At 40.7% G+C, this 25,953-nt stretch overlaps 1 protein-coding gene across 2 annotated transcripts; it reads left to right on the forward strand.

Moving 5' to 3' along the window:
• On the forward strand, positions 1-25,873 carry FSD1L (fibronectin type III and SPRY domain containing 1 like). Of its 2 annotated transcripts, XM_039699167.1 has the most exons (14): positions 1-42; positions 4,821-4,916; positions 5,844-5,975; positions 6,508-6,609; positions 9,043-9,065; positions 11,487-11,608; positions 13,410-13,619; positions 13,948-14,046; positions 15,356-15,482; positions 17,003-17,035; positions 20,148-20,245; positions 20,660-20,911; positions 21,252-21,340; positions 22,704-25,873. In XM_039699167.1, the coding sequence occupies exons 1-14, from the start codon at positions 28-30 to the stop codon at positions 22,821-22,823; spliced, it is 1,518 nt and encodes a 505-aa protein (XP_039555101.1). In that variant the 5' UTR covers positions 1-27; the 3' UTR covers positions 22,824-25,873. The 2 variants fall into 2 exon arrangements, with proteins under 2 accessions (XP_039555101.1, XP_039555102.1); XM_039699168.1 differs by lacking the exon at positions 17,003-17,035.
• Positions 25,874-25,953: the final 80 nt, after the last annotated feature.

Consider the following 25,953-nt stretch of genomic DNA (forward strand, 5'->3'; position numbering starts at 1 on the left):
CCCCGCCCCGCCGGCCCGGCCGCAGACATGGACGAGGAGCGGGTGAGTCCCCGCGGGGCTGGGGCTGAGGGCCGCCCGGCAGGGCCTCTCCCCCGCGATTCCCCGGCGTTTCCCCGGCACTCGGCCTGGGAGGAGGCGCGGTGCGGGAGGGGAGGGGTGCTGGCGGAGTTGTGAGGGACCCCCGGTGCGCCTCCCGGCTGGGTGTGTCTCCCTCCTCCTGGGGACGTGCCGGTGTCCCCTGCTCCGCCACAGGGATGGGGTTGATCCTTCCCAGCCCCTGGCTCTTCCCTGGTTGTGGAATGAAGTGCTCCAGCGGCTGAGGAGCTCTTTCATTCTGTGCATTGCTGTCATAAGTAATTACGGTGCCTGCGTAAGCCCTTCTGTTTGCCGTTGATGTAATCTGGTGTTGGAGGGCACTAAGGCGTAAAAGGGTTTTGTTGGGGATTTTATTTTTTTTTTTTTCCCCCGTGGTTGCTGCCCTGTAATTCCTTCCTTCCCTTGGCTGCCGTCAGAGCCCTCGGGGAGCTCGCTGGAGGGCAGGGATGCTCGCCCCAAAGCCTCGGGGCTTTCCTTGAACAGATATTCCTCTGCGAAAAGTTGTGGCTGAGCCATTCCCTCGGTGCAGAAGGGCTCCTCGCCCTGTGTCCTGTGGGAGCTGTGCTTTCCTCAGCTTGGGAACGGGTTTGTGTGTGTGGGGGGGGACCGAGAAATTTGGTGCTGATAATGAAATTTACAGATCAGTGTGATTTTCTCCCGCTAGAGCCAAGCGACAGCACTGTGGGAGTTTCTGGGAAGTTGCTGAGGAAATTATCTGTATCCCAGCCACAACAGAACTTGCTGTGAGTTCACAGCTGGCAGCCCAAGGCCAAATCCAGCTCCTCTTCCTCAGTGAGCAGCACCCTAAATCACAAAATACTGCCATTCTAAATAACTTATTTCACGTAAAACTTATTTTACATAAAACCTATTTATGCTAGGCAGCTAATTTTTCTGAAGGTGTGCTTTGGCATGTGAGGTGCGGAGCGCCATAGGAAGTGTGCTTCTGGTAGAAACCGTGGATTTGGGTCTGTCTTTGCCTGCTCCACCTGAGATTTGTCCCTCTGGGGGAAGAGTAAACGAGGACTGCCCCTGTTGTGGGTGCTCTAGGGATGTTTCTGAGTGGGGTCGTGGATGATATTTGAGTTCCAGAGGTTCTGAATGCGGCAGTGAAGCTGCAGTGGGTCTCGTATTTTACAGTAGTTCCTCTGCCAAGGGTTAATTTGGTAATGTCACCTGTACTGTGTGGAGCTCTTCAAACTCTGGCAGCCTCACTGTGTTGACAAGTGCAGGAGTTTAAATTAATGGAAGCCAAGTAAGCACGACCTCCTTGAAATTTGATCTGGATGTGAAGGTTATAATGTCTCGTGATTCTGTCCTAGACCCAGGACTGCTTCAGGAACTGTTCTGCGTGCAGGCAGCTCGTGAGCCTTCACTATGATCTTGAGCAGCTTTGTAACTTGCTTCTTGTGCTGCATTGCCATGATTGTTTCATTTATCAGAATTTAGTTTTTATGAGTTGCTTGTGTGCTTCAAGAGGTGCCATGTCGTGTTAGTTACACTCAAAGTTGGATGTTCTGTTTTCATCCACTTGGCAAGACTACAAACTACATGTTGTAGGGCTCCCTTTTGTATTTTTTCTATCCTTTTTTACTCTTAATCCTTTGCTCGTCCACACTCTTGCTTTACCAGTGGCATGTTTGAGTTGTTTTCCTTTTTGTTTTGTTTCCCTAGCAAAGTGCATTAGATTCAGAGAGGAAGATTAGGACACAAAAGGGAAAAGCATCATGAAAGCTCACTGGGAGCAGCAAAAATTACCTCTGTAATAAACATTTCATAATGCTTTGAAAATCCATTTGAAACTGACCTCACATGGAGGTCAGAGAGAAAGCTCAAAGAAAATTGGTTGTAATAGAATTCTGTGAAATACTGCATTCAGTATTTCAGTGGGCAGTAGAATTAAATGTCCTTTGGTGCAGAAATACCAAGAAACTTTACTGGGCTTAGTGCTGTTGCAATTCTTTTATAAGCTAATGTAGGCCTCTTGTGCTGCTTACACCAGTAATTTTTCTAGAAGCCTTTTTTCTATTAAATTATACTGGCTTTTCAGAAATTCCCCTTAAAGGAAGAAGTGAAAACACTGGAGCATGTTTTTAATTGGCATGTATGGTGTGTCTGGAAGGAAATCTATTTATTGCTTATTAGTGAAGAGAAAATTATGTTGGGAAATAGAGTAAGACAGTGGTTCCTGAAAGCTGCCTTTGCTCTGGTGGCTTGTGCATTGGTGTTCTAGAAAAATTCTGTCTGCTGTTGGTGCATACTTTTAAAGAGAATTCAAACTCTGTAGCCGTAATATTTTCTGAAAAAATCCTTTTTCCAGGATTTTTCTCCTGAGGAGCCTCAGGAAAGAAATGGAAACAATAACTACGTGCTGCTGTGGAGTGCCACAGGTGAATCTTCCATTGGTCCATGTGGATTGTTTTCAATCAGTGATCAACCACAGCCACCTGTGCCAAGGCTGTGAGCAGTCACAGGATTTTTGTTATTCATTCTATTCTTGCTCTTTCAAGCCTTCTGATGATCTTTTTCTCTCTATTATTTTAGTATAGTTTTTATGTAGTATTTTAATATAATATATATCATAAGGTAATAAGCCAGCCTTCTGAAACATGGAGCCAAGCCTCGTGACTCCACACATGGGGAGTTCCCAACAAAACTCATTAAAATTTCACCAAACCTGGCTGAATTTCGTGACAGAGAAATTGGTAGCTTACTTAAAAAGAGCCATACCAGCCCACATTTAGTCAGTTTGCTGTAACTTCAGGTGAAGATCTTGTTTAACAGCTGGCTTGCAATTGCTGCCGTGCGTTTGGCTGTGTAAAGGTCTTTTAAACGTTCCCCACATGTAAATGTTTCCCTTTAACCAGGATGCAGCTATAAAACCAAGCAGCATTGCTCAGCACTGCACGCAGGAACACTTTTCCCCCGTGTGTTGCAGCTGAGTAAGCCCTAAGACCCGTGCTGAAAGAGGATTGTGCGTTTCCCGTGTTCATCCAAATTGACAGTTGTGCTCATAGGATCTAAGGCTTATCTCCAGGCTGTCTGGCCTGTGACAACAATTGCCCCTGGTCAGTGGTGAATGCAGAAGCAGCTGGCTGGACAATGGCTATTCATCTGGCATTCTGATGTCTACAGAATTGCCTTCAAGCGCGCTCGGTTTTCGCCAGGCGAGGAGGTGGTTCGGTAATGAAGTGGTCAGGATTTTCTGTGCCTCTGTTTTCTGTGAGAAGCCAAGGTTTCTGTTCCCCAGAGTGCAGACCTGAGTCATTGCTCTCTGTTCTGTTACCTCTGCGTGTAACACCATCAACACCTGTGGCAAAAGCACTAAAATTTGATTTTTCTTCTTGTGGTTTGACTTCCTGAGTATGGCACTGTTAAACAGGCAGGGGCTGGAGAACCCATAAATATCTTGTAGGTTTGTTGGCAACTGCCTGGGGAGGTGTCAGAGGAAAGAGGGAGGAGCACATCTTAGGGCTAATAGAGAAGTTCTTTAAATCTGGTGTAGTGTTGAGGTTCACCGTGGGTGTCGTGAAAGCATAAAACATTTTTCTTGCTTTTTAGCAAACAAATGTGGTCTGGGCAGTACATGGTTATTAAGAAATTGCTTCTGGGAGGGACTTCTGCAGCACCCCTTTGGTGGTCTGGTTGTTTCCAAGGTGTATTTCATCTCCCTATGCCTTGGTTTCCTAAATTTTATCAGGCAACAACATTAGGATGAGCAATTGAAACTCTGGATCAGCTGATTAATAATGTTTTAATTAAGACAATGTTGATCTCTCTTTTTAAAGTTAGATTTGTGTCTAAAACTTACCAGCCAGCCTGAGTTAAATTATAGAAAATTCTTGGTTAACTCATCATATCACCCTTTATTTTTACTTACATATCCTGATATGCTTTATTAATACAACTTTACTTAAAATTCTTGAGCAATACAACTTGACTTAAAGTTAAGTACCAAGCATTAATGTGTTTTTGTCAAATTCTTGGAATATCTGACTAGCTGCTCAACAAAATTAGACTTGATGGTCTTATTTAATTTAAAATAAGTTTTGATGTCCTTTAATAGTTTTTCTGGCTTGGGGTGTGTTTTGTAAGCTGAATCTGCTGCTTTTTGAACAGCTGGGATGCACACCACTGAAATAACCTTGGTTCTCTTTCTCAGCTGTCAGAAGCTTTCGTCTTTGAGGTCACTTTTAACTGGAATATAGAAATTACTCACCCAAAATATTCTCCCACTTGCAGAATAAGTTTACAAATCACTTTTACAGATTTATTCTGCATGTAGAATAAACTGTCAGCGTGGTTATTTCACAGTATCTTCTTTTGACATGAGGAGATCACAGCTTTTCTTCTGGGTTTCTTTTTACCAGCTTTTAAAATTTTCTTTATTGGTTCTTTTATTTGGCTGCACAAGGACGAGCTTTCTCATCTGAAGAAGCTGTGGTGCAGGTGACTTATGTAGAAAAACGTGTCAAGCAGTGGGGTATCTTAAAGCAGGTTCTTGATTTCTCTCAGACTAACACCTGGAGATCTTTAATTTAACCTGGAGGTTTAATATTCTTTCTCTGTCCTGAGAAAATGCATTTTCTGATCCCATCAGAACTGAATTTGCTGCAGCTGGAATGTCTGTGATGAATTTTCATGCATGTTGAAGTGGTGATGGTTTGAAAAAAAAATTGCAAGACAATTTTTTACAACTTCTCTTACTTGTTTTTTAATTCTAGGAGACTCTGCAAAGGATTGTCAGTACTCTAGTGAACAAAAATGATGAAATTCACAACTTCATTGACATGCTGAACCACACAATATCAAATGTTCAGGTATTTATTTTAAGGCTCATAGCTTGTATCTGAGGGAGGGGGGCACCTTTGCACTTTTCTTAGTCTCAAACTCTGTAGTGTCTAAAGGATGGGCTGTGAGAATCCAGTTCAAGATACGTCTTCATGGTGGAACTAGACAGACTTAAAAATTAAAATGTTTTTCTGTCTCTAGATGACAGGTGTGGTAGTCTTGCATTTTTTGTGAAGAGGTTTTGTAGAACTCCGTTTTTGTGGGAAAGATAATCTTTAATCTGATGCATGATCTGAGTCTCCCATTAGTGGGAAATAGTCTGTATTTTCAGATTTCTGCTCTGTTTGGCAGACTGAAAAATGGTACTTGAGAGAAAATTCTTTAGTCTTTTTGTTTTCACCAGTTTCCAATTGTTGGGCTCAAGTTTATAGTTAGACATGATTGTTAAAGCATCTGCAAGAGGATGAGGTTTAGGTTCATTCAGCCTGTCAATCAGCCAAAAGTTGTTTCGTCCTAAAGCTGAGTCAGGTTGGCTGCAGAAATGGAAATTATCCAGCAAATCTTTACACTGCCTTCTTGAGTGCAGTTTTTAGCATCAAGTGAAATATTTTTGCTTGGAACTGAGCAACTTCCTCCTTCCAAACATCTAGCAATCCACATACAGTTTGTGTGAGGAAAATCAAGGCTTTTGGCATGGAACAAAGTTGCCAAGTGTGCTGGTTTTGTGCAAGTTTGAGTATCATGGAATTTTCACAGGCTGCAGCATTCTGATATATCCTGATATAGAGTCTGCTTAGGAGACAGATCATTCATAATATTTTTCCCCTTTTTTGATAAGCTGAAAAGCAGTCACAAGTTATCCAGTGGTCATGGCAAAACATGTGTAGGGAATTGTGTGACCTTCAGTTTCTTGGCAGCGTTTCCAGTTTAAACAGCATTTTCAATTCTCTTCTCAGGCAAACTCCTCTAATGCCATCAGCGAGCTGGATGAGGAGTTTGATGGTCTGTATTCTGTCCTGCATGAGATGAAGGGGAGCATGGCCAACACTATTCAGCAAGAAGAAGCTCGTAAAATTCAAGCTCTGAAGGTAAATAAATAACCCCTTCTGAAAAAATTTTGCAGCTGCAAAGAAGCATTTTAAAACTTCCTCTCTTCCTGTTGTGCTATCCCCATTTGTTACACAGCAATATTGATTTTCAGGATTGTCCTGTGACAGTTCCAGAGCTGGTAAAGTCACTGTCTTTTTCAAGGCTATTGCTACACAGTCATTCAGTGATGAAGTGCAGTCCTGTAAATAGAAATTGTAGTGCACATGAATATAAGTGTTTACTTCTCTGCTTTCTGAAACCCTGAAGCTGGGGGAAACAGGACATTGAAATGAAATCTGGCTTTTAAGTCAGACTTCAGCTTCCCCCCCCTTGGAGCTGTGGGATGTGCCAAGTATCACTGTGCACTTGTCAAGCACAGTGAAGTGAGGGCACTGTCAGAGGCCTTGGTTATATAAGGGAATAACTTGTCACAAATGCATAACAAATCCGTGTAGTTCCTGGGACTGGTGCCTCACAAGTTGCTGTTTTTGGTGGGAATACAGCAGATTATTCTTTCTGTGTTTGCTCCAGGATCAGCTGAGCCAGTGCAGCCGTGCCCTTGAGAGCTCAGAAGAGCTGCTGGAACTTGCTGTGCAGTCACTGGACATAAAGAACCCTGTGGAGCTCTTAGAGGTAGAAAACATTGCCTGGATGTGTGTGAGACAGGTGTTGACATCTGTCTTGATTTGAAATATCCTTTGCATTGCTCTCCTGGACACTGCAAACTTACCAGGTGTACTTAGAGTGAGGGTAGACAGGCATATAAAATATGAAATACAGTGCGCTGCTGAAAAGCCAAGTTAAACATTGCAGTCCTGAATTTTTATGCAATTTATGATAAAATAAGTTGTTTTTTTTCTACTTTAGGGTGATGGGGAGGGAATACAGTGCCTTCTCCTGGACAACTGTTATTGTTAAGCAAACTTGAACGGATGACCCCAGAAAGGGAGGGTGAAGTAACATGTATCTAACTAGAAGAATATACTTGCAAATTAAGGAAACAGTTCCACATGTCCACTGAATCAGTACAGTCATGCTTGCTACAGTAATCCTGGTGGTAGCAGTGGGATCAGCCACACCAAATCCAAGGCCCAATTAATTTTTTTCTCTTTACATTTTAATGGGAACACGGACACAAATCAGTTTACAAGGGGGAAAGCTGTCTTCCTGTGTCAGTTTTACCTTTTGGCTGCATGCTTGTGTGCTGTCATGCTTTCTGGGTGTCAGCTTTGATTTATTTGCCTCGAATAACTGCAATTCCTAAACAATATTTTACTTCAGCTGGAGTTGTCCTTTCTGCCTTGTAGCAAAAAATTGAGTTGGCTCTTGAACTCTGTGCAAAATGCAGCTTTGACTTTCTTGGAAGTTGTTCTATTTCAGATCTCTCTAATGCTTTTTTCCCCCAATCAAACACACCAAGGAAAGCTAGCTGAGGATTTTCTGGGGGAAAGCCTCTTCAGATTTGGAGTCTGAAGATTAAGATACTGAAATCCAGTATGCAGGATTGGATACTGGTATTACATTTGTGCATTTGGGGAACACATTTTAAGGTAATACTGCCTTGGTTATTAGGCAGCTAATTGTATTGCTCTGCTGGTAGGAATAGCAAGTGTTTCTGAAGGGACAGCTCCAGCCCTGACTCTGGCATATTCACAAATTTTCCTTGGATACTCCAGTAAATCAGTTCAGGGGCAACTAGCATAAGATTATTTTAATTTTTTTTTCTTATGTTATATTTTTGTGGCTTTATTCTCAGAATTAATTTTCCTGGAAGTCAAAAGAACATGAGTGGCAGATTGCAGGAGGGTTCAGTGTTTAGGTAGCGTGTGATCAGACACTGCTGGGCAGCTCCTCAGGGATGGGCTGTAGCTCTGTCCATAGCCTGGAAACAAACTAAAGTCAGGGAAGTTAAGCTGGGACTGTCTTGCAGAAGATGTTGAGTCCTGGCTGCCCCGTATTTTACAAGACATGGAGCTGAAACCCAAGGATTTTGTTGGGAAGTTTTATGTCATGTAGGAAAATCAGTCAGTAATTCCTACAGTAACTTTGTTTTGAGGTAAAGCAAAGCTACCTCCTAAGCTAAATTATTTCTGAACACTTGGTTTGGTTTATTTTCTGCTTCCCACTTTAGGAACATATAATCAGTTTTGTAGCAGGGACAGCCTGATTTCCCTTGTTTTTTTCAGTGTGATTTGTATTTAGTGAAAAATTGGGAAGTTCTCCACTTTGGACTTCAAACTGGGAACCTGCCTGATGATTCTTGTCCCTTTGAAAGGGAAAATAATTCAGCTGAATGAGCAGCTGGATCAAGGAGCAGTGTTGAAGTAAGGCTTCAACAGACACAACCAAGCCCTCACTACTTCAGCAATAATATTTTGTCTTAGGTTTGTAGCTCCTTTTGGTGAAGGAGAGAGATTTTTGTCTTTCCGCATGGCCAGCTGATGTTTATCTTTTAAATGTCATCTGCTTCAGTGTTATTTATTTGAGGGGAACTATTTGCTGTCATTTTTGAATGCTGACATGCGGAGAGAGTTTGATTATACTTTTCCAACTACACTTCCTACCTTTCAGAGGAAAAGTTAGAATTAAGTCCTATTTTTGTCTTATTTATCAGGGCATCGTGGGTGTGTAGTTCAGCAAGTCAGGCATGGTTAGTGCCACAAATAAGCAGTTGTGTAGTTTCACAGAAAATACCATGCCAGTTAAATGTTATTGGCTTGGTCCTGTAGCTCTTTTAAAAAGCCATGGAGAGTAAGTCTAACTGATTAAGAAAAATCTAAAAATACAAAGTCATACTCAGAAAGTTGAGTAGTTTGGAGTTGGTTTGGTGTGGTTCTGGAAATCAGCTTTTTCACCTCCCAGGTGTTACAGTGTTGCTGTGCTAACCCGTGCTATTAACATGCTTCACAGGACAGTTTCTTTTGAGGAAGATGTTAAACTCATTTTGAACTTCAAATCTGAGCAATGCAGCAGAGATTGTTCTTGGCCTTCTTGCATGTTACTGCCATTGATACTTGCATGGAAATACTAACTACTTTCTCTCTCTTCTCCCTGACATGCATCAAGGCTGCCAGACAGATCAAAGATAGGTACAGTACAAAATCCATCACTTTTGTGTCTTTGCATTAATCTTATCCTTGAAAATGCATTTACTGTAAAAGGGCCATAGTCAGCTTTAACCAAATTCATTCTTTTCTAAGTGTTAGTTATCACAGTTTCTGAGAGGGAACTAAAAACTTCTATGCTGCTCATGTCGTATGGTTTTTCCTGACTTTCCATAACTTAAAAAATATGTTTTTGATGCAGGGAAGTGGAGCTCTGCATCAGCTGCTGCTGCAATTATCATGTCTTTGAATATATATGTATATCATTAATTATTATCGTTAATAAGCTTATTATTAATACCTCATGGCTGAAATTTAATGATGTTTCAAGCTGACTCTGCCCCTTTTAGTTGTGAGAGAATCTTGTTGGGTTTTTTGTTTCTTTAAAGATTTTTGCTAGCTAATTTTTCTTCAAAATGTAAAAAGTCTTGTAGCTGTGGAAATACTTCTGGTGACACTAGCACAATGAAATTATTTCTGGTAGCTTTTCTTTGAACAATTGTTTAAAAAGCAAAGCTTTGCTGTTTCTTTGAACAATTGTTTAAAAAACAAAGCTTTGCTGTTTCAAAATCAATATTAAGGCCATTTTCCTCACTTGGAAGAATGTTAACTCTATTCCAAAAGTATGACCTTCTAGTTCAGAAAACTTTCTATGATGTACGTAATATTTTGAGATGGATGTAGTTTATTTTTGGACCAAATAGGTTGGCTTTCAGTGTGCAGGTTTTTTAGTGAAGGCTCTGATTTACTGAATTCTCTGACCTCCTGTGTAAAATGAGTAATTGTTAGAGTTTAATTTAATCTTTGCTTTTCCAGAGGTAAAGATTTAGTATCCTTAACAGGTCAGAGGGAGAGTGGATAGTGTCAGTGAAGGGACTCTTCAGCACTTTTTGTCAGTAATGAGCATCCTCTTTTGGTTTCTTGAAATTATCACCCAATCCTTTGTTGTTCTCTGTCCAAGACTGTGTCTATGCAGAAGTTAAAAAGTTGTCTGAAGCCCACTGTTCCCTGGTGTTTTCTTGCTGCTAATAAAAGGATTATTCTTCCTTAAGGAGAGATTTTTCTCTTCCCATCTGGCTGAGCACTGATGTGCTAGGCAGCCCATGCTGAATTTCAGAGTGTCAGCTTTGTCTTGGGAAATCAATTGAATTGTCTTTCATGATGTCCAGCTCAGTCTCATAATTGTCTCATACCCCAGAATTGCAAAGCTCATCACTCCTGACTTGCATATATCTTTAGTATTAAACTTCACGTATTTCCATTTCCTTCCACACTACGAGATTTTTTTGGTTTTCAGTGTTCTTTGATGTATCTGTGGTTAGCATACAATCTCTCTTACATACTGGTGGAGTGCAGGAAGGAATATGTATTAGGTGTTCTAAAGGTGCCACACATGAGTGGCTGTAAAATGGATTCAGGTCTTGGCAGTTGACTCTTGTGGTGTGTATATTACTTTGTAGTTGAGAATCTTTTTTTTAAAGGAGGAGTTGGGATCTCTGTGCTGTCTGGATCAATGTTACTCCAATTCTGCTTCATGGCCTGGTATCTTCAGAGTTAGAGAATTATATGAGAGCCTTGGGGTTTTTTTGGTGGTGTAGTTGGAGTAAAAAAATGTCTTGGGAGTGTTTGTAACAGTACTCAGCTAAGATTTCAGGAGTGGAAATGGGAGCAGTGCTTCACAGAATCCCAGGAAGGGACCACAGTGGGTCATCTGTCCTAATGTCCCTTGGTCTCCTTGTCCCCCAGCACCTCCAGGTCCTTCTCTGCAGAGCTGTTTGCTAGCAGATCACGCTGAACTGTGCTGGTGCTTGGGGTTACTCTTGCTCAGGTGCAGGACTCTGCATTTCCTTCGTTGAATTAAAGTTCTTCAGTGTTTAGTCTGTCTTCTAAAACTGGTCTGGTGCTTGCATGTCCTAATTCACAGCTTGAAAAATTTCTTATTCCCCTGATAAGATTATTAATAGATAGATATAATATCAGCATAGTCAGCTTGTTAATTTCTGTCTAGAAATGCATAAACATGATCCTGAGTCTGCACTACTTCAAACTTTTCATACTTGCTGAATTTATGTCAGGTGATGTGAATTTTGTTCTGTTTCTTATCCAGGTTTTTTGTCACTAGTAAAAAGTTTTAAACTCATCTTTAGTCATCCCATGAGTACTTATTTGCTTAGTGATATGGAACAGCTGGTAGCTCACACCATTATTCTGAGACAGTCACATTAGCAAAACTTTCTATTTTGAGTGTGCTAAATGGTAAACAATTATGTGTTAGAAAAATGTTCTAATCTTTGATCGGTAGTTTGACGTCAGTGATACAGATTGTCTGATTGCTGTTTTGGAAAATGGGGTATAGGACTTGACAATGTGAAATACATTTTGCTAATGCTGCTTTCTTGGCTTCAGTGCCACAGTGGCTTCGGCATTCCGCCTCTCTCTGAAACCAAAAGTCAGTGACAGTATGACTCATATGATGGTGGACTTTGCCCTGGAAAAGCGGATGCTCCAAGCTGTGAAGTTTTTGCCAGGTAAAAACCATATTCAGTGTGTTTATTTTGTTGCTATGTGAACAGCTTGCTATATTTAAACCAACCAAACAAAAGAAAATTGCACCTCTTGCGCCCTAATAAGCAAATTTTTCAGAGTACCTAAATTCATTTTTACTCATGGTATGTTAAATTGAATACCTTGAGGATGAGAGTTTTCTAGTTTTATTGTGTTCATTTCTGCACAAGACACCGTTTTGGACAACAGTATTGATCTCAGAAGTGAGAGGGAGTCTTCTGGACCAAGTTTTTTCATGAGTTGTCAGTTCCTCTGTACTCTGTGAAGTTACCTGAGGTTTCTTAGGGCTGTCCATGCCAGCTTGATCCTGAGTGGCACCCCAAAGTCCTGCTCATGTGCAGCAGTGTTGTGTGAAACTGTAAACTTAGACATCGCTTACAAGAGTGGTGACAGTCTGAAATACAAGGGAGGGACAGTCCACTAGTACAGTGATACCACCATATTACAAATTGTGTATTAATCCATCTATTCCTGTTTAATAGTAAACTTGGTTGCATTAGACAGTGTGTATCTTTCATGCTTTTTTAATCCTATTGCTTTCCAATTTAAAACACTTTGCCCTTGGCTGTTACTGAGAATATATTGACAAGAGCACTGCTGGCAGGGATGTAAAGTTGTTTCGTCTCTAGGTCACGAATCCAAATCTGTTAAGGACTTGGCAGCATCAGTTTTCATTTCTGCCCCATGTGTTGCAGATACAGTATGTGGTAGCTATTAAACTTGGTTGCATTAGACCAGTGTGTATCTTTCATGCCTTTTTTAATCCTATTGCTTTCCAATTTAAAACACTTTGCCCTTGGCTGTTACTGAGAATATATTGACAAGAGCACTGCTGGCAGGGATGTAAAGTTGTTTCGTCTCTAGGTCACGAATCCAAATCTGTTAAGGACTTGGCAGCATCAGTTTTCATTTCTGCCCCATGTGTTGCAGATACAGTATGTGGTAGCAGGTGCAGTAAATGACCACTGTTATTCCTAGTGGTCATCTGGCAGTGTCCAGGCAGAAATTCACCTTCTAGTCTTGGACTCTGGGTGTCAGTCACTGCCCTGGATTTCACAGTGCACGTGTTTAACAGCAATGGGAGTGCAAAGATCTAACAGCAAGTTAGAACAAAGTTTTGTCTAGATAAAGGTATTATTTAGTATGATCCTTCCTATACTTATTTCCTTGTTAAATAGATAGGAATTTGAAATGGGCCTCTGATTTGTTAACAGGAAAATTGACTGTTTGGGTATCAGTCTTGCTTTTTCAACTGTAGTGCTGTGCTTCAGACATCAAAAGCTCAGACTGAAAACAATAAAACTTCTTTTTCATTTCCTTCATCAAAAGTCTTCCTTGCATGTCCTTTAGGCTCTACAAATTGTAAATGCCTTTTTTCCCAAAACTTCTTTTCCACAGACTTAAGCGTTGTTTGATTTTGTGGAAGTAGAATTCTCTTGCCTGTAAACAAAACCTAAGTCTTTATTGGACCTTAGGAACTGTTTCCCCCCTCCTTCCAAGGCAAAGGGATGAAAAGAAAGGAAAACTGGGTAACTGAAGAGAAGCTAGTGGAAAATATTAGTGTCTGTAGTGATGGAAGTAAATACAAGTGATGCTATGTGAGGGGTGCAGCTGAACTTACCTTCCATAGACATAGGAACAGAAGTGTGCTTCCTGGTGTTCTTCCTGTGTGGTGTTTAATCCAAATGTAGGTTCATATTTTTATGTCCACTCTACTCTAGCCTTCTCTTTTTCAAACTGACCTGTGTGCTTGTCTTTCTGCAGTCCCTAAAGCTCCAGAGATAGATGTAGCAGCATGTCTGGTTGCTGACAACTGCATAACAATATCGTGGAAAATGCCTGAGGAAGACAGCAGAATTGATCATTTTGTGCTGGAGTACAGGAAAACCAACTTTGATGGGCTCCCTCGACTAAAAGGGGAACAGCGCTGGGAGCTGGTGGACTACATTAAAGCTACTCAATACACATTATCAGGTAAAGGTTTTTTACACTTCAAACCCAAGAATATTGATATAACTCTTTAAGCTTGGAAGTTTTGCAAAATGCCCATTTTTCTGCATGTAATGAAGCTGCCATTATATCACATCAGTTGTGGGTGCTTTGTACAATAACAGTTCTGTCTTTTATTTTGACTTTGAGGTTTTATCAAAAATTGTGTGTTATATGAAGTTCACACTGGTCTTCAAGCATGTTTTTTGCAGATTGAGGTAAATGAAAGACAGATACATGGGGACAGATCTTAGTCTTGTAGGAGTCATCAGTAATAAACACAACTTCAAATTTGTAAACATTTGCTTTGTAGGTCTGAAATTTGATACAAAGTACATGAACCTTAGAGTACAAGCTTGCAACAAAGCTGTGGCAGGTGAATACTCTGACCCCGTGACTCTGGAAACCAAAGGTAAAGTTTGAAAAACTCTTGAACCTTATCTGTGGTGAAAATCCTGCACTTAAACTTCTCTGCCTTCATACATGAACCTGTTATGTTCAGTCTGCTTCTGCATGAGCCCTGCTGAAACACTTCCTAAGTGGAAAAGGAAACAACTGTAAAGGATTAAGAAGCTTATTGGCACAGAGCTGCCCTTTTGGCATTCAGACCCTGAAAAAATTGGGGCAGTTAATGTCACTTTCTCCAAAAGCTTGGCACTGGTTGCTTTGAACTGTGGAGTGACAGTCCCATGTGCTGCTGCATGATGCCAACATACAGCAAGAAGAAGGATGAATGTTGTGGGTGACTCTTTGGGCATCTAAACAGTTGGTGTGATTATCCTGTTATTGGTGGCAGACAGCATTCTGTAACTAGAAGTTGCTGGAGAGGGTTTTCTTGACTTCGTAGCTGCAGTATCTGTTTACTGTTAATATTTAAAAAGCTGGCAGCTTCAAATTGCCTGAGGTGTGTGGTCATGGTGTTAGAAGTTAGTTGATCAGAGAATTGTTAGAGTGGCTTCTTAACATTTTGTAAATAAACTGAAAGAGAAATTTCTTGGAAGGGATGTTTTGTGACAGAACACAAAGCTGTTAAGGTGAGAGAGTGATCCTGAGGTTTGATTTACGTCCAGGTCTGGTGTAAAAGGTCAAAAGACTGGTATCAACTGTATAATTTATATAAGTAAAAATTCTGTTCCTTTTGAATGCTATTTAGAAGAATAAAGCTGTATAGAATTGGAATGAGCTGGTGGGCATTCTGGTAACTTTTCTATAATTATTTTAATACTCTTGAATAATCTTGTTTGATACTCAACAGTCATTGTCAGAGACATAGTATCTGTTTAATAGCCACATAATTCTCTAGTCCAGTACCAGAAAAGTAATTCTGGTTTTGATTGTCTGGGCAGTTACCATGCTTCCCATATTATTTTAATTATTCCTGGGTGAACACTTAGTTCAGTTTCTTTAATAATCAACCCAGAGAAAATAAATTTTGTTTACACTTGTGCATTTCTGAGCTCTGAACTCTTAAAAATCTCAAGTATATGTTCTTTCAGGGTCAGATTGTAATATCTGATGATATCAGGACATTTATAGAACAGTCTGTAAATATATTTAGGAAATTCAGTCTGTTGTATTAGTTTTTTTTTTATGTGTCAGACTGAAAGGCTGGTGTTTCCATTAGGCTCAGTAAAGTTCTGTGACAACTTTACTACTGCTTCTATAATTTTCTCTGAATAACCACTATACCATTTCACTGTTTTCTGTTTTCTCTTGACCAGCATTTCTGTTCAGTTTGGACAGTACTTCATCTCATCCGAACTTGAAAGTTGAAGACACTTACGTTGAATGGGATCCTACTGGAGGCAAAGGACAAGAAAAAATAAAAGGGAAGGAAAATAAAAACAGGTAAGAGCTCTGTTTTGTAAGTGTCTGGCATATCACTTCTGGCAGTTAAAGGAAGAGGGCAGGAATTAAAGCACTTGGGGACAGTGGGACATGAGAGGAATTTCACTCAGAAATGTTTCTCTGGAAGAAATTTAAATTTTTTTTTATTTTCCTTCCTCTGTCACACTGATGTAGAGGCTAGAATTGTGTTGTAATTGTTAAAGAATATTTAGTTATTTCAAAAATGCATTTGTTAGAGTATCATTCAGTGTACTGAGCTAAGGGATAATTGTGATGGACTCACCTTGGCTACCCACCAGGTGCTTACCCACCTCCTCTAGCTTCTCCTTCTCCTGGTACCAAAACCTTGCCACATAAGGCCAGGGCAGTAGATAAGGTAAATGTGAACAGGCAACTGATGTAATTCTGTGTTTACTAGTGTTGCAGGTCAATTCTAGTCAATAGACAGTATTTCTACTATAAAAAAATAAGGAAAGAGCTAACTGCCTTGCCCTTTTGAGAAAGAAATGGTTAAATAAAACTGGTACTGTGTGTAGATAGTGTCTGAATTTATCTCAAACCCTCATTGGAGGGGAAAAAGTACCAATAGAACAGACAGCAAAAGGTAAGGGATAATGAAACATAACTGTTGTGGATGTGGCAGCTCTAAACATACTGCTTTCATCCAGGAAAAGCACTTAACTTCAGCAGAGCTCTTGGTAGATTGTTAGATGTCTGCTATTCTGAGTCATTGGATAAACACTGTTGGAAGAATGTTTAACTCTGCCTACTGTGGCTGAGCCTTGAATATTTCCAGGGATGAAGAATGTGTGCATGAGGAATGTGTTAACTTGCTAGCCCTCTGCTCCAGCCCACTTTTATGGGAGAGGAGGAATATCCTGGTACCTGACTGGAATTCCCTGTGGTGCAGTGACTCCCAGGTGCTTCTCAGCCACCAGTGTGACCCCTGTGAGGACAGCCTGGCTTGATCCTCTCTGCTCCCCTTCCTGTTACCTCATTAAAGAGGAGGAGAAGTCACTTGCTTTGAGCTCCTGGTCGCTGTGTTGGGGCTGCAGGCTGGGTTTGGCTGTCCAGCCCTGCCACGAGGGCACAGGGCAGCGTTGTTGTCAGCTTCTGCTTACCAAACTGTCTCTCAGTGGTTTTTCTGCAGAGCTGTTCTTCCCTTGGGTGTCCCCCAGCCTGTCCTGCTGTGTGGATTTTCCTCACCTGGAGGGCTGTGAGCCTGGTGTTCAGAGCCTGGATCTGTGCAGAGCCCTTGGCCCCACTCCCAGTCTGTGCCTCACCTCCTGGGCTTTGGGGATGCTCTGTGGGAATGGGTCCACACAACTGGCTACTCCCTCAGCCACAGTTTATTGGCTTTCCATAGTCACAGTCTGAGATAATTTATGAACAAATGTTTTCTCCACAGTCATACATTGCCAGAGGCATGATAGAATAACTTCTATTGGCATTTTAAAACTGGGGATAATTTACTGTAGTGCTACACCAGTTCTTTAATGACTACTTATTTCTGTCGACAGTGGCCAGAAACCTCTGCTGAAGAGCAATAGAAGGTGATAATATACCTCTTATTCCTAGGATCTAGCACCTAGTTTTCTTGGGAATTTGTGCTACTTTCCTTTGCTTGGTGTCATGAAAAACAAATCTAATAGCCTTTATCAGTAACAGTGCACATGTGAATTTAGAAGTTATTTTGCAGTTTAATTGGGATTCACAGAGATTATATATTCTCCAGTGACTGGAAGAGAGTTTTTCTGGAAGGATTCATGCTAATGTGTATGAAACCTGATTTGCAATGGCTGGAAGGGCATTGTGTATTTTAATGTTGATCCAAAGATCCCTGTTACTTACAGAACATATTGATGCTTTCTTAACCCTTTAGGAAATTTTTTACAAATATGATAAAGATCTCCTTTCTGAGACCTCTTAAAATATTTTTGGTGATTATTTTTGAACCTCAAAAACCTCTTTGCTTCTGAACTTTTGCTGTAGCTGTTACTAGACATCAGAGGGTAAGAAGTAAGTGTTTTTACATATTTTAAGAGGGTGAAGCATATGTTAAAAGCTTCATGGGCATTCCAGTTGCAGAACCAAGTGTTTGAATGAGCAGTCCTTTTTTTTGAGATGTAAAGTTAGGTAAAATATTCTCCTATTCTTTGTGCAATTGTGGTTTTTTAGTGTCACATATTTTCATTGTTTTTCTAGTGAAACACCTTTCTGAGAAATTGCTTTTCCTGTTTTTGATATTGTGCTTTATTTTGCTGCTTTAGAAGTTATGGGATCAAAAGAAGTGCCCAGGATCCAAAGTTCTTACAGGTTTTACTCCCTTGTTATTCATCTATCAGGTGGATCTATCTCTGATTTGAAATCAGAAGTAAAGAAGAGCTTATATAAAAAGCAAAATAAGCTCTTGAAGCCATTCAATTTCAATTGTTGTACTACACAAATTATAGCAATTTGTACTAACCTAAGTTTAAAAAATGTCTTGGAGATGCTCCTACTTGTTCAGCTCAGGGAATTTTACACTTTGGTCTCTCTTTGTAGCTGTCAGTAAAGAACTTTCCTAGTTCTTGGCTCTGCTGTGGTGGAAGGATGTGGTCACATGTTCAATTTTGCATCTCAAACTGACCTGTTCTAGCAGGGGATTCAGATGAGCTTTGTTCTTGTAGGAGGCTTTTATTCCCACCTAAAAACATCTGTGAGGTGTCTGTGTTAGAAGGGAAATTTGGAGCTGGCCCCATGGGAAGTGGGAGTAAAAATTGTATAGTTACTTTAAGCAAAAAATGTGCAGTTTTTAAGAGTTGGAAATACACAATGGCAACAAAATTCTTAATTTTCTTTCATTTATTAGACCAGAAGAAAGCCTTTCAATAATTTCTGATCTCCTTCCTTGACCTTTCCTCTCCAGAAGAGAATACATCTTGTGTGGAATATAGTCTGAAATGGATGAGGAAATGGGGATTAATTGCAGTGCTGTAGGCAACAATCCTGAACCATGAGACAAGAATATCTGCCCCTGAATATTGGAAGAAATATGTCAGTTACTGGCTAATAAGGACTGTGCTCTACTGGAAAAAGGGCACAAAACTGACTTCCTGCTATGAAATTTGCTCCCTTCCATTGGAAGGAAGTTATAAGCACTGTGGAGGAAAAGAAGCCTGAGCAACTGGTTTTTTTTTGCAGCTTTTATGTCAAATAGTCAGTGTAATTTTCTGTACTGATAAAGGCTATTAAATTTTGAGAGGACAAAGCACATGCAGTGGCCATTTACAGACTTGAACAAAGTAAATTATACCAAGAAGCTTTTAATGCTTGCTTAACCTTGAGAAAATTCTAGCAAAGTGCTTGCATTTTTCTTATTGTGAGTCTCTAAATGGCCACATTGCCACATTGCTTTCTGCATAGCACTGGGTCTAATAGAAAATTTTCAGCAGCGTTTGTTGGGAATGTGAGTGGATGATGTCTGATGCACATGAAGCAGGTTGGAATCTGCAGAGTGCCTCCCTCCGAAATTATGCTTTAATTCTTGGCTTTGCTATTTTTTTTTTCATGCTATCACTTGCTAACTTTTTCCTTTGGTAAGTAAACTGCAGCATCCCCCATATTTACAGAATCCAAAAGCACTTGATGTGGTGCACCTGTACACTTAACCCCTTCATGTATCTCTTGTGAGCAGTTTGGAAGCTTAGTTGTCTAAATAGTAATGCTCAAATAAACAGCTTTTTCATCACTTATTTTTTTGTAGGCTTCTATAAATGGAAAAAAAAAACTTGGTCATGAACTAGAGTTTAGCATACATACATCTAGCAGCTTAGTGTCACTTAGCTTTTGATTCCCGTGTGACTTTATTTTAGTGGTTTTTTAGGAAAAAGGGACATGTCCCAAACCTTTCTGGAATGGTTTTTGAGAATAATGAATGCATTGGAAAGAAAACAAGCTGAATTTCACTATATTAATGGACATAAAAGTAGCAAGTAGGTTCACCAAATAGTAGCTGAAGGAGCAGTTGGAGAGAAAACTCTTTTGTAGGTGGTATTTCTTCCAAGGCTAATGTGTGATAGACTGCAGAGGATGAGAAATTGAAAATTACTTCTCAAGTGTATTTCAGAAACTGACTACTTTTTTGGGGTTTTTGTCAATGAAATTAAACTGTAAAACAGTACAGCTATTTCTGAGAAGTTAGAATTCTTTGCTGCTGATTGCCTTTAAAGTAGTAAGCAGATGTGATTCTCTGCCTACTGAGGAATATTTCAAATAGCCCTCACTCAGTTTAATGGTTAAATTATTGGTAATTATTTCTGAGGGCCTAACCGAGGTTAAAAAAAGTTTGAAAACCTCATTAGGTTAAAATTATTCTTTTATATGACTTGATTGCTCATTAGTCTATTCTCCATCCTGAAGTGTTTCATTCAAACCACATGCCACACATCTGCTTTTTCCCCCCACCTCTGTTTCCACTCTCAGCTGCCTCTGAACCTGTTTTTTTCACAACATTCTGTGTGTTTTCTTCTGTCACCTCTTCCCTCTCAGCTGTTGTGCATGCATGCTGCTAGAGGCATCAACTAATGTGTCATTTCCAGAGTGTTTGTGTGTGTGTGTCGGGGGCACCTGAGTGTGCACTTCTGTGGTGTTGTCCAAGTTTTGAGTGGTTGATCTCCCCTGCAGAAGCAGCACAGCGTCTCCGAAGAGATCCACAAACAGCCCGAGGGCCTCGGCGAGGGGCAGCCGGGATCGCTTCGCTGGTGAATCCTACACAGTGCTGGGTGAGCTGAGCCTGTTTGCTCCCTTAGGAAAGGGCAGAGCAGGCAGGAATTAGAGGGGAAGTTTGGGATTGTTTAAGGCTGCGTACTCCATATTGTCCTGCCCGGAGCAGTTTGCCCATGTAACAGCAGAATTTTCTGTCTTCAACTCTGCTTTGGGTTAGAAAGCTCTTAGTAACTGACATACACTGCTTTTAAACATAAATTGGTGTTAAATGTATCCTGTTGTAATAAGCATAGATAAATACAGTCTCATAACACTGTTTTATATTTATGTTCTATTATACAATTTTCTTGTTCCTTACAGTTCAGGTTTCTTTGCCTTAAAATAGAGAAGACATCACTGGTGCCTATTAGAAAGGCACTCAATTGTAATTAACCACACTCGGTTGTAATTAAATGTATTTCTGTTGGCAGGAGACACTGCTGTTGAAAGTGGGCAGCATTACTGGGAAGTGAGAGCCCAGAAGGACTGCAAATCCTACAGCGTGGGAGTAACCTACAGGAACCCGGGGAAGTTTGACCAGCTGGGAAAGACTAATTCCAGCTGGTGCATCCATATCAACAACTGGCTGCAAACCACCTTCTCAGCAAAGCATAACAATAAAGCAAAGACTCTAGATATACCTGTCCCAGACAGAATAGGAGTATACTGTGACTTTGATGGAGGTAAACTACACCTTAAGAGATTTAGTAAAAAGAGTTAATTACTATTTCTGTTGAGCTGGAGCAGTCCAAGGCTGAGGAAGTGCATTACTTCCAGACTGATCCAGTCTTGCATGACAACACAGACCATAAAGTTCTTGTCATGTCAAATAACAGAGTTCATCTGTGTGACAGAGCTACTGAAATTCAGGGAAAATGGTGAATTTTCACTCTTGCAGACTGCACTTAGTGTGTCCTGGAAAATAATAAATTTTTTTGTACAAGTTAGACAGCAACTGCATCTTAGCTTAAACTATGTTTAAGCTGAATTTCAACTTATTCTCTGTCTTCCTCTCTCTCTTAGGTCAGCTCTCATTTTATAATGCAAGCTCAAAGGCATTGTTACACACCTTCAGAACAAAGTTTACCCAACCATTGCTACCAGGCTTCATGGTCAGTATCTATAAAATCTTGCCATTTCTAGCACTGAATTCAGTTTTAATTGTTTTTTAAAGATAGAAACTGCAAACACTTGGTTTGGCTACTAATTTTTAAAAGTGTTTAACTGTTCTCTTTTGGGTTTTGTGTGGTGCTTACAGTGGCACCTCTGCAGGACTCTGCACCTGGATGTCTCAGCTATGTAAATACAAGTAATTAAATTTGTGTATAGGAAATTAATAGCACATTGCAGTGGCTGATGAGCCCACTGCAATAACTGATCCGAACTGATGGAATCCAGGATGCTCTGAGCCATCAGAGCAGGTGCCATGGGACAGAACAGCACCAGAAGCTTTCCAGAAAAAAAGTCTCCACCTTTCACATCTTGAAAAGCTCAGTGGGATTTTCTTGGCAGTCAGTGCCCTGCATAACCTTTTTTTTGTCACTCTAAGCTAATTGGTGACAACTTTCTGTAGTGTTAAAGGCTCAAACCTTGCCAAAAACACACAGGAGAAGGATTAGTTACTATTAGTTTTCCTTTAATGATTTAAGAAATTCATTTAGCTGATTTGGGAGGGCCTCAGTTGCGTTGTAAGGTGCCATCCAGTGCTTCAGGCTTTGGGAGCTGGGTGTGTAGGCCTGGGATTTTATCAGGTCTGGATTTTTTCACAGCTGTTTATTTGTCTTGCTGATCATTTTCGGCATAGGGGGGAAAAAGCAGCTCCAGAGCTGCTGGGGTGCATGTGTAAGCCATTCCCTAGCACAGCAAAGGCTGACTCGTGTAAGTTCAGTTCCCAAGTCATCAAAATTCAGGCTATCCCTCTGCACCTCACACAGCCAGCCCCTCACAGAGTGACAGCAGCCTTACTGACTGAGCAGGACAAGTGGAAATGACAAACTGCTTAATTACAGCTCTCAAACTTATTTATAATCATTAAAAGACTGCATTCTTTCATGTGCAGAATAGAGGTGATGGACACCTGTGACCCTGAAGCTTCTCAGTTTTATTTTTTCTGTGTAATATGTTTATGATGGCATAATTCCAGATGACATAGCAAAAATAAGCACTGCTTTGAGGCACTAGAGCATAGTGAGAGAGTTGCTTTTCACTGTCACTCTACTTGCTGCTGGCACATTTGCCTTCAAAGAATTTTTCTAGTTAGGAGCAAGTGATTTGAGTACTAGGTATTAGTAATAAACTTAGTTATGAAACATAGTATGTGAAGCATCTTAGACTTTATGGATTTAAAAATCAGCATCTCTGTGATTAGAATATTTTACAGAGGGCTTGCAGCTGTGTTTGTGCTAGTTAATTGTGGGATGGGAGGAGAGAGATGTGCTTGGTTCATAATGCAGATTTTTTTCTTTTCCCCCCCAGATCTGGTGTGGAGGGCTCACAGTGACTACTGGATTGCAGGTGCCAAGTGCTGTGAAAACTCTTCAGAAGACTGAAAATGGATTGGGTGGTTCAACAAGCAGCCTGAATAATGTTGCCTAGTAATGTCTGTTCAACACTTCTCCCGCTGAATGTTTTTGTTTTTCTGTGTAGCTACTACTCACAGAAGCTTGTGAGCATTGGATTTTGCTGGGTTTGCTACCTTCTGCTGTTTAGGGCCTGGGTACTGATAGTGCAAACGTTTGGGGCTAAAGTGTTAGGAACCAGTGCTGGGAGTCCAGAAGAATGTCAGAAAGCTGAACTGTTGCCTATTTAAAAAAAAAAAAAAAGAAAGCAAGAGCTGTAACTATGTACTTTTCTAATACTGTATTCAAGCATTTTGTTACGGACTTGAATATTAATTTTGTTGTAAATGCTATTCTTCTATGAAGAATATAGCAAATACCATTTTTTAGCTCTCCTAATGCAAATTACTTAACTATATATTTAATTATTACTAGGCTTCCCATTAGAAGTTGTGATTTCTGAGATGTATTTTGAAAACAGACTGATTTTTGCTGGCCTAGCCTGACAAAATACCACAGCAGCATGGTTTCAGAAGGATATTACAAGAATGTGTAGGCTTGGTATGAAGAAACAGTAAAACAGCAGGCTGTGATTATTTCCCCCAGTGATACAAAATCTTTCTATTTTCCATGGGTAACTCCTTTTTAAAACCATGTGTATTGATATTGGCTCCTGTTTGTCATCATTACATTAATTGCATTCTAATTACCTTAGAAAATTACGTGTAGATGTTCCATTGCCTTGACTCCCATTTGAAAGCCTAGTAAAACAGTAGTCAAATGATTCATAGTAAAGGGAGAGCTAAAAAAAAAGAAAAAAAAATCATGTTATATTCTTCGTGGAAAATCCCAGCTTGTCAGTGGGAATTACTAGGTTATTACAGGCTTTTTTAATCTTCTTTCTTCCCTCTAATCAAGCCGAGGAGCCTATAAATAGTTTTCAGGTGCACTCCTGAATCAGGTGTTTCCTAACTGAAGGTTGTTTTCTGGTATCACCCTGAAAACTATTAGGAATTCATGGTCCATGACGATTTGGCTCATTTGCTGCTGGGCCAATGTATTTCCCTTTTGTGTATCCTTTAGCCCATAAAACCATAAGCATCTAATCGTGTTAAACCTCAGTATTGGCTCCTTTCTGTCCGTCACAATTTCTCAAGAGAAGAAGAAATTCCTTGAGACACCTTCTAATAAACTGGCTATGATGTTCAGTGAAAAGTTAAAATTAACAAGGAAATGTGATTACCTGTTCTGGAAAGTGTTGTTTTTTCTTGAGGAGTCATGAAGTTGACAGGTTGGCTGAGCCCTAAATGTTTATTTTGTATCTGGAACTCGAGCATCTCTTAATTATTTGCATTGTGAACGTGTAATCTCTTTTGCAGAGGAAAGTACAAACCAGTTCCCAGATTAACTGTACCTTCTTCTGCGTGTTCTGTTGCTTGGGCTTTGGGACAAAGGCACTCAAAAGTGACGTGGTTCTTGGTCAACAGTGTTTGAAGCTGCTTCACACATTATCTGCAGATGTTACTGTTATGCAAATACTCTGTGTATAACCTTTTCTATTTCCATTTTACTGCAATGGACACCTGACTAGGAGTTCTTGGGGATAAATTGCTACAAACTCAGTTTTGCAGCCAGTTCTAGTCCGGGGATATGGTGCCCAGGCACCAGGGCAGACTGGCACCTCCTCATCACCACTCATCACTTGTCTTGATCTTGGGTGTTCAGCTGCAGTTCCCCTTCAAATTTCCCTTTGTGGAAAGAAAGGGGATGTTTACAAACAGCTAATGTGTTGTGAGAACCATGAGTATTATCCAGCCCTCTACAAGAGCATTTAAATCATGAAGTTTTTTTTGTTTGGTTTTTTTTTTCCATCCCTTTTTAGCAAGTTGTAGTGTAACCTGCAAGGTGAATTTGATATGCACGGATGTAAAAATGTAATTTTTCTTATAACAGTTAGAGGAAAGCTTGGGAGTGTTTCATACTGTGACTTGTGACTTGCAAGTTTAACTGATGTCCTAGGTGAACCTTAACATGTGACTCTTTGCCCTTAAAAGGATGGATTTGTTATATAATAGTTTGCACAGATGTCCATTTTTTGCTGCTAACATCTAGTCCAGTTGTCTTTAGTAAATGGGGATATGAAGAATTGCCTTAAGCACTTTAGGTATTTTTTTTTTGAAGTGTTTTTTCTGAGCTAGTGTCTCTCCAGCACCCATCATGATAGGAGGATGAGTGGCCCCACGCTGCTCCCAGTGATCCTTTCTGTTGCAGCGGGTGCAGGGTTTCTGCCTGCAGCTGGATGCCTGGAGCCTGTGGAGTTACCTTTTCCTTTGTGAATCCGCTTTCAGGGATTTGGAGAGGGGTGGCTCTTTGGCAGTGGATGAGATTTTTTGGAGGTCTGTAGTTCAATCCACCAGGCTTGTTTGCTCCGGAGCAAATACTGCGTGGTGGCAAGACAGGAGTTTTCTGCTCTATGACCAAAAGGAGATGCTTAGTTTTTTTCTTTTCTTTTTTTCTTTCTTTCTTTTGAAGTTATTTTTAACTTCGAAAGCCTGACTTTTGAGCAACTAAAGGTTTTCCTTGGGGTGTTAATACATCAGACGAGCTTAGCTGCCATTCTCCCGTGGAAAACTAAGAACTGTGTTAACTACAGCTAGGCATGTCAGTGTCAGGATAATTAAAAAAAAAAACCAAACAAAAAAACAATCTGGGGATATAAATACTTTCTGCAAATACCAAACGGGCAGAGCAGAGGTGGCAGGCTCATTTCTTAGAAAAATGCAGGAAAAGCAGAGTGTAGTGCACGATTCAGGTGGAGACCGGGGGAGCCGCCTGGGACTTGTGCAGGGTTTTATTTCGAGGAATGCGGGGTGTTGGATGGACGCTGACCGTGACTTTGTGTTGGTGTCGTGCCCCAGCGTCGCTGTTTGTGGGTGTCCCGTGGCAGGGCCCTTTGGGCTCCCTTTGGAGCTGATCCCGCTGATCCCGCTCCCCGCCATGGAGGGGAGCGTGTGCGGGGGTGGGTGTGTGTGTGCCGTCCGCGTGTGACGCGATGTTTTGTACTAATACAACAAATCTGCAACCCTCTGTGTCTCTGGCTGTGTCGTTTTGGGGCGATTTGGGGCGATTTGGGGGGTTCGGGGCGGGCGAGAGTCCCCGTGAGGGGG

The sequence above is a fragment of the Passer montanus genome, unplaced genomic scaffold (assembly GCF_014805655.1).
Source record: "Passer montanus isolate IOZ18808 unplaced genomic scaffold, ASM1480565v1 scaffold130, whole genome shotgun sequence".
In the NCBI taxonomy this organism is placed as follows: Eukaryota; Metazoa; Chordata; class Aves; order Passeriformes; family Passeridae; genus Passer; species Passer montanus.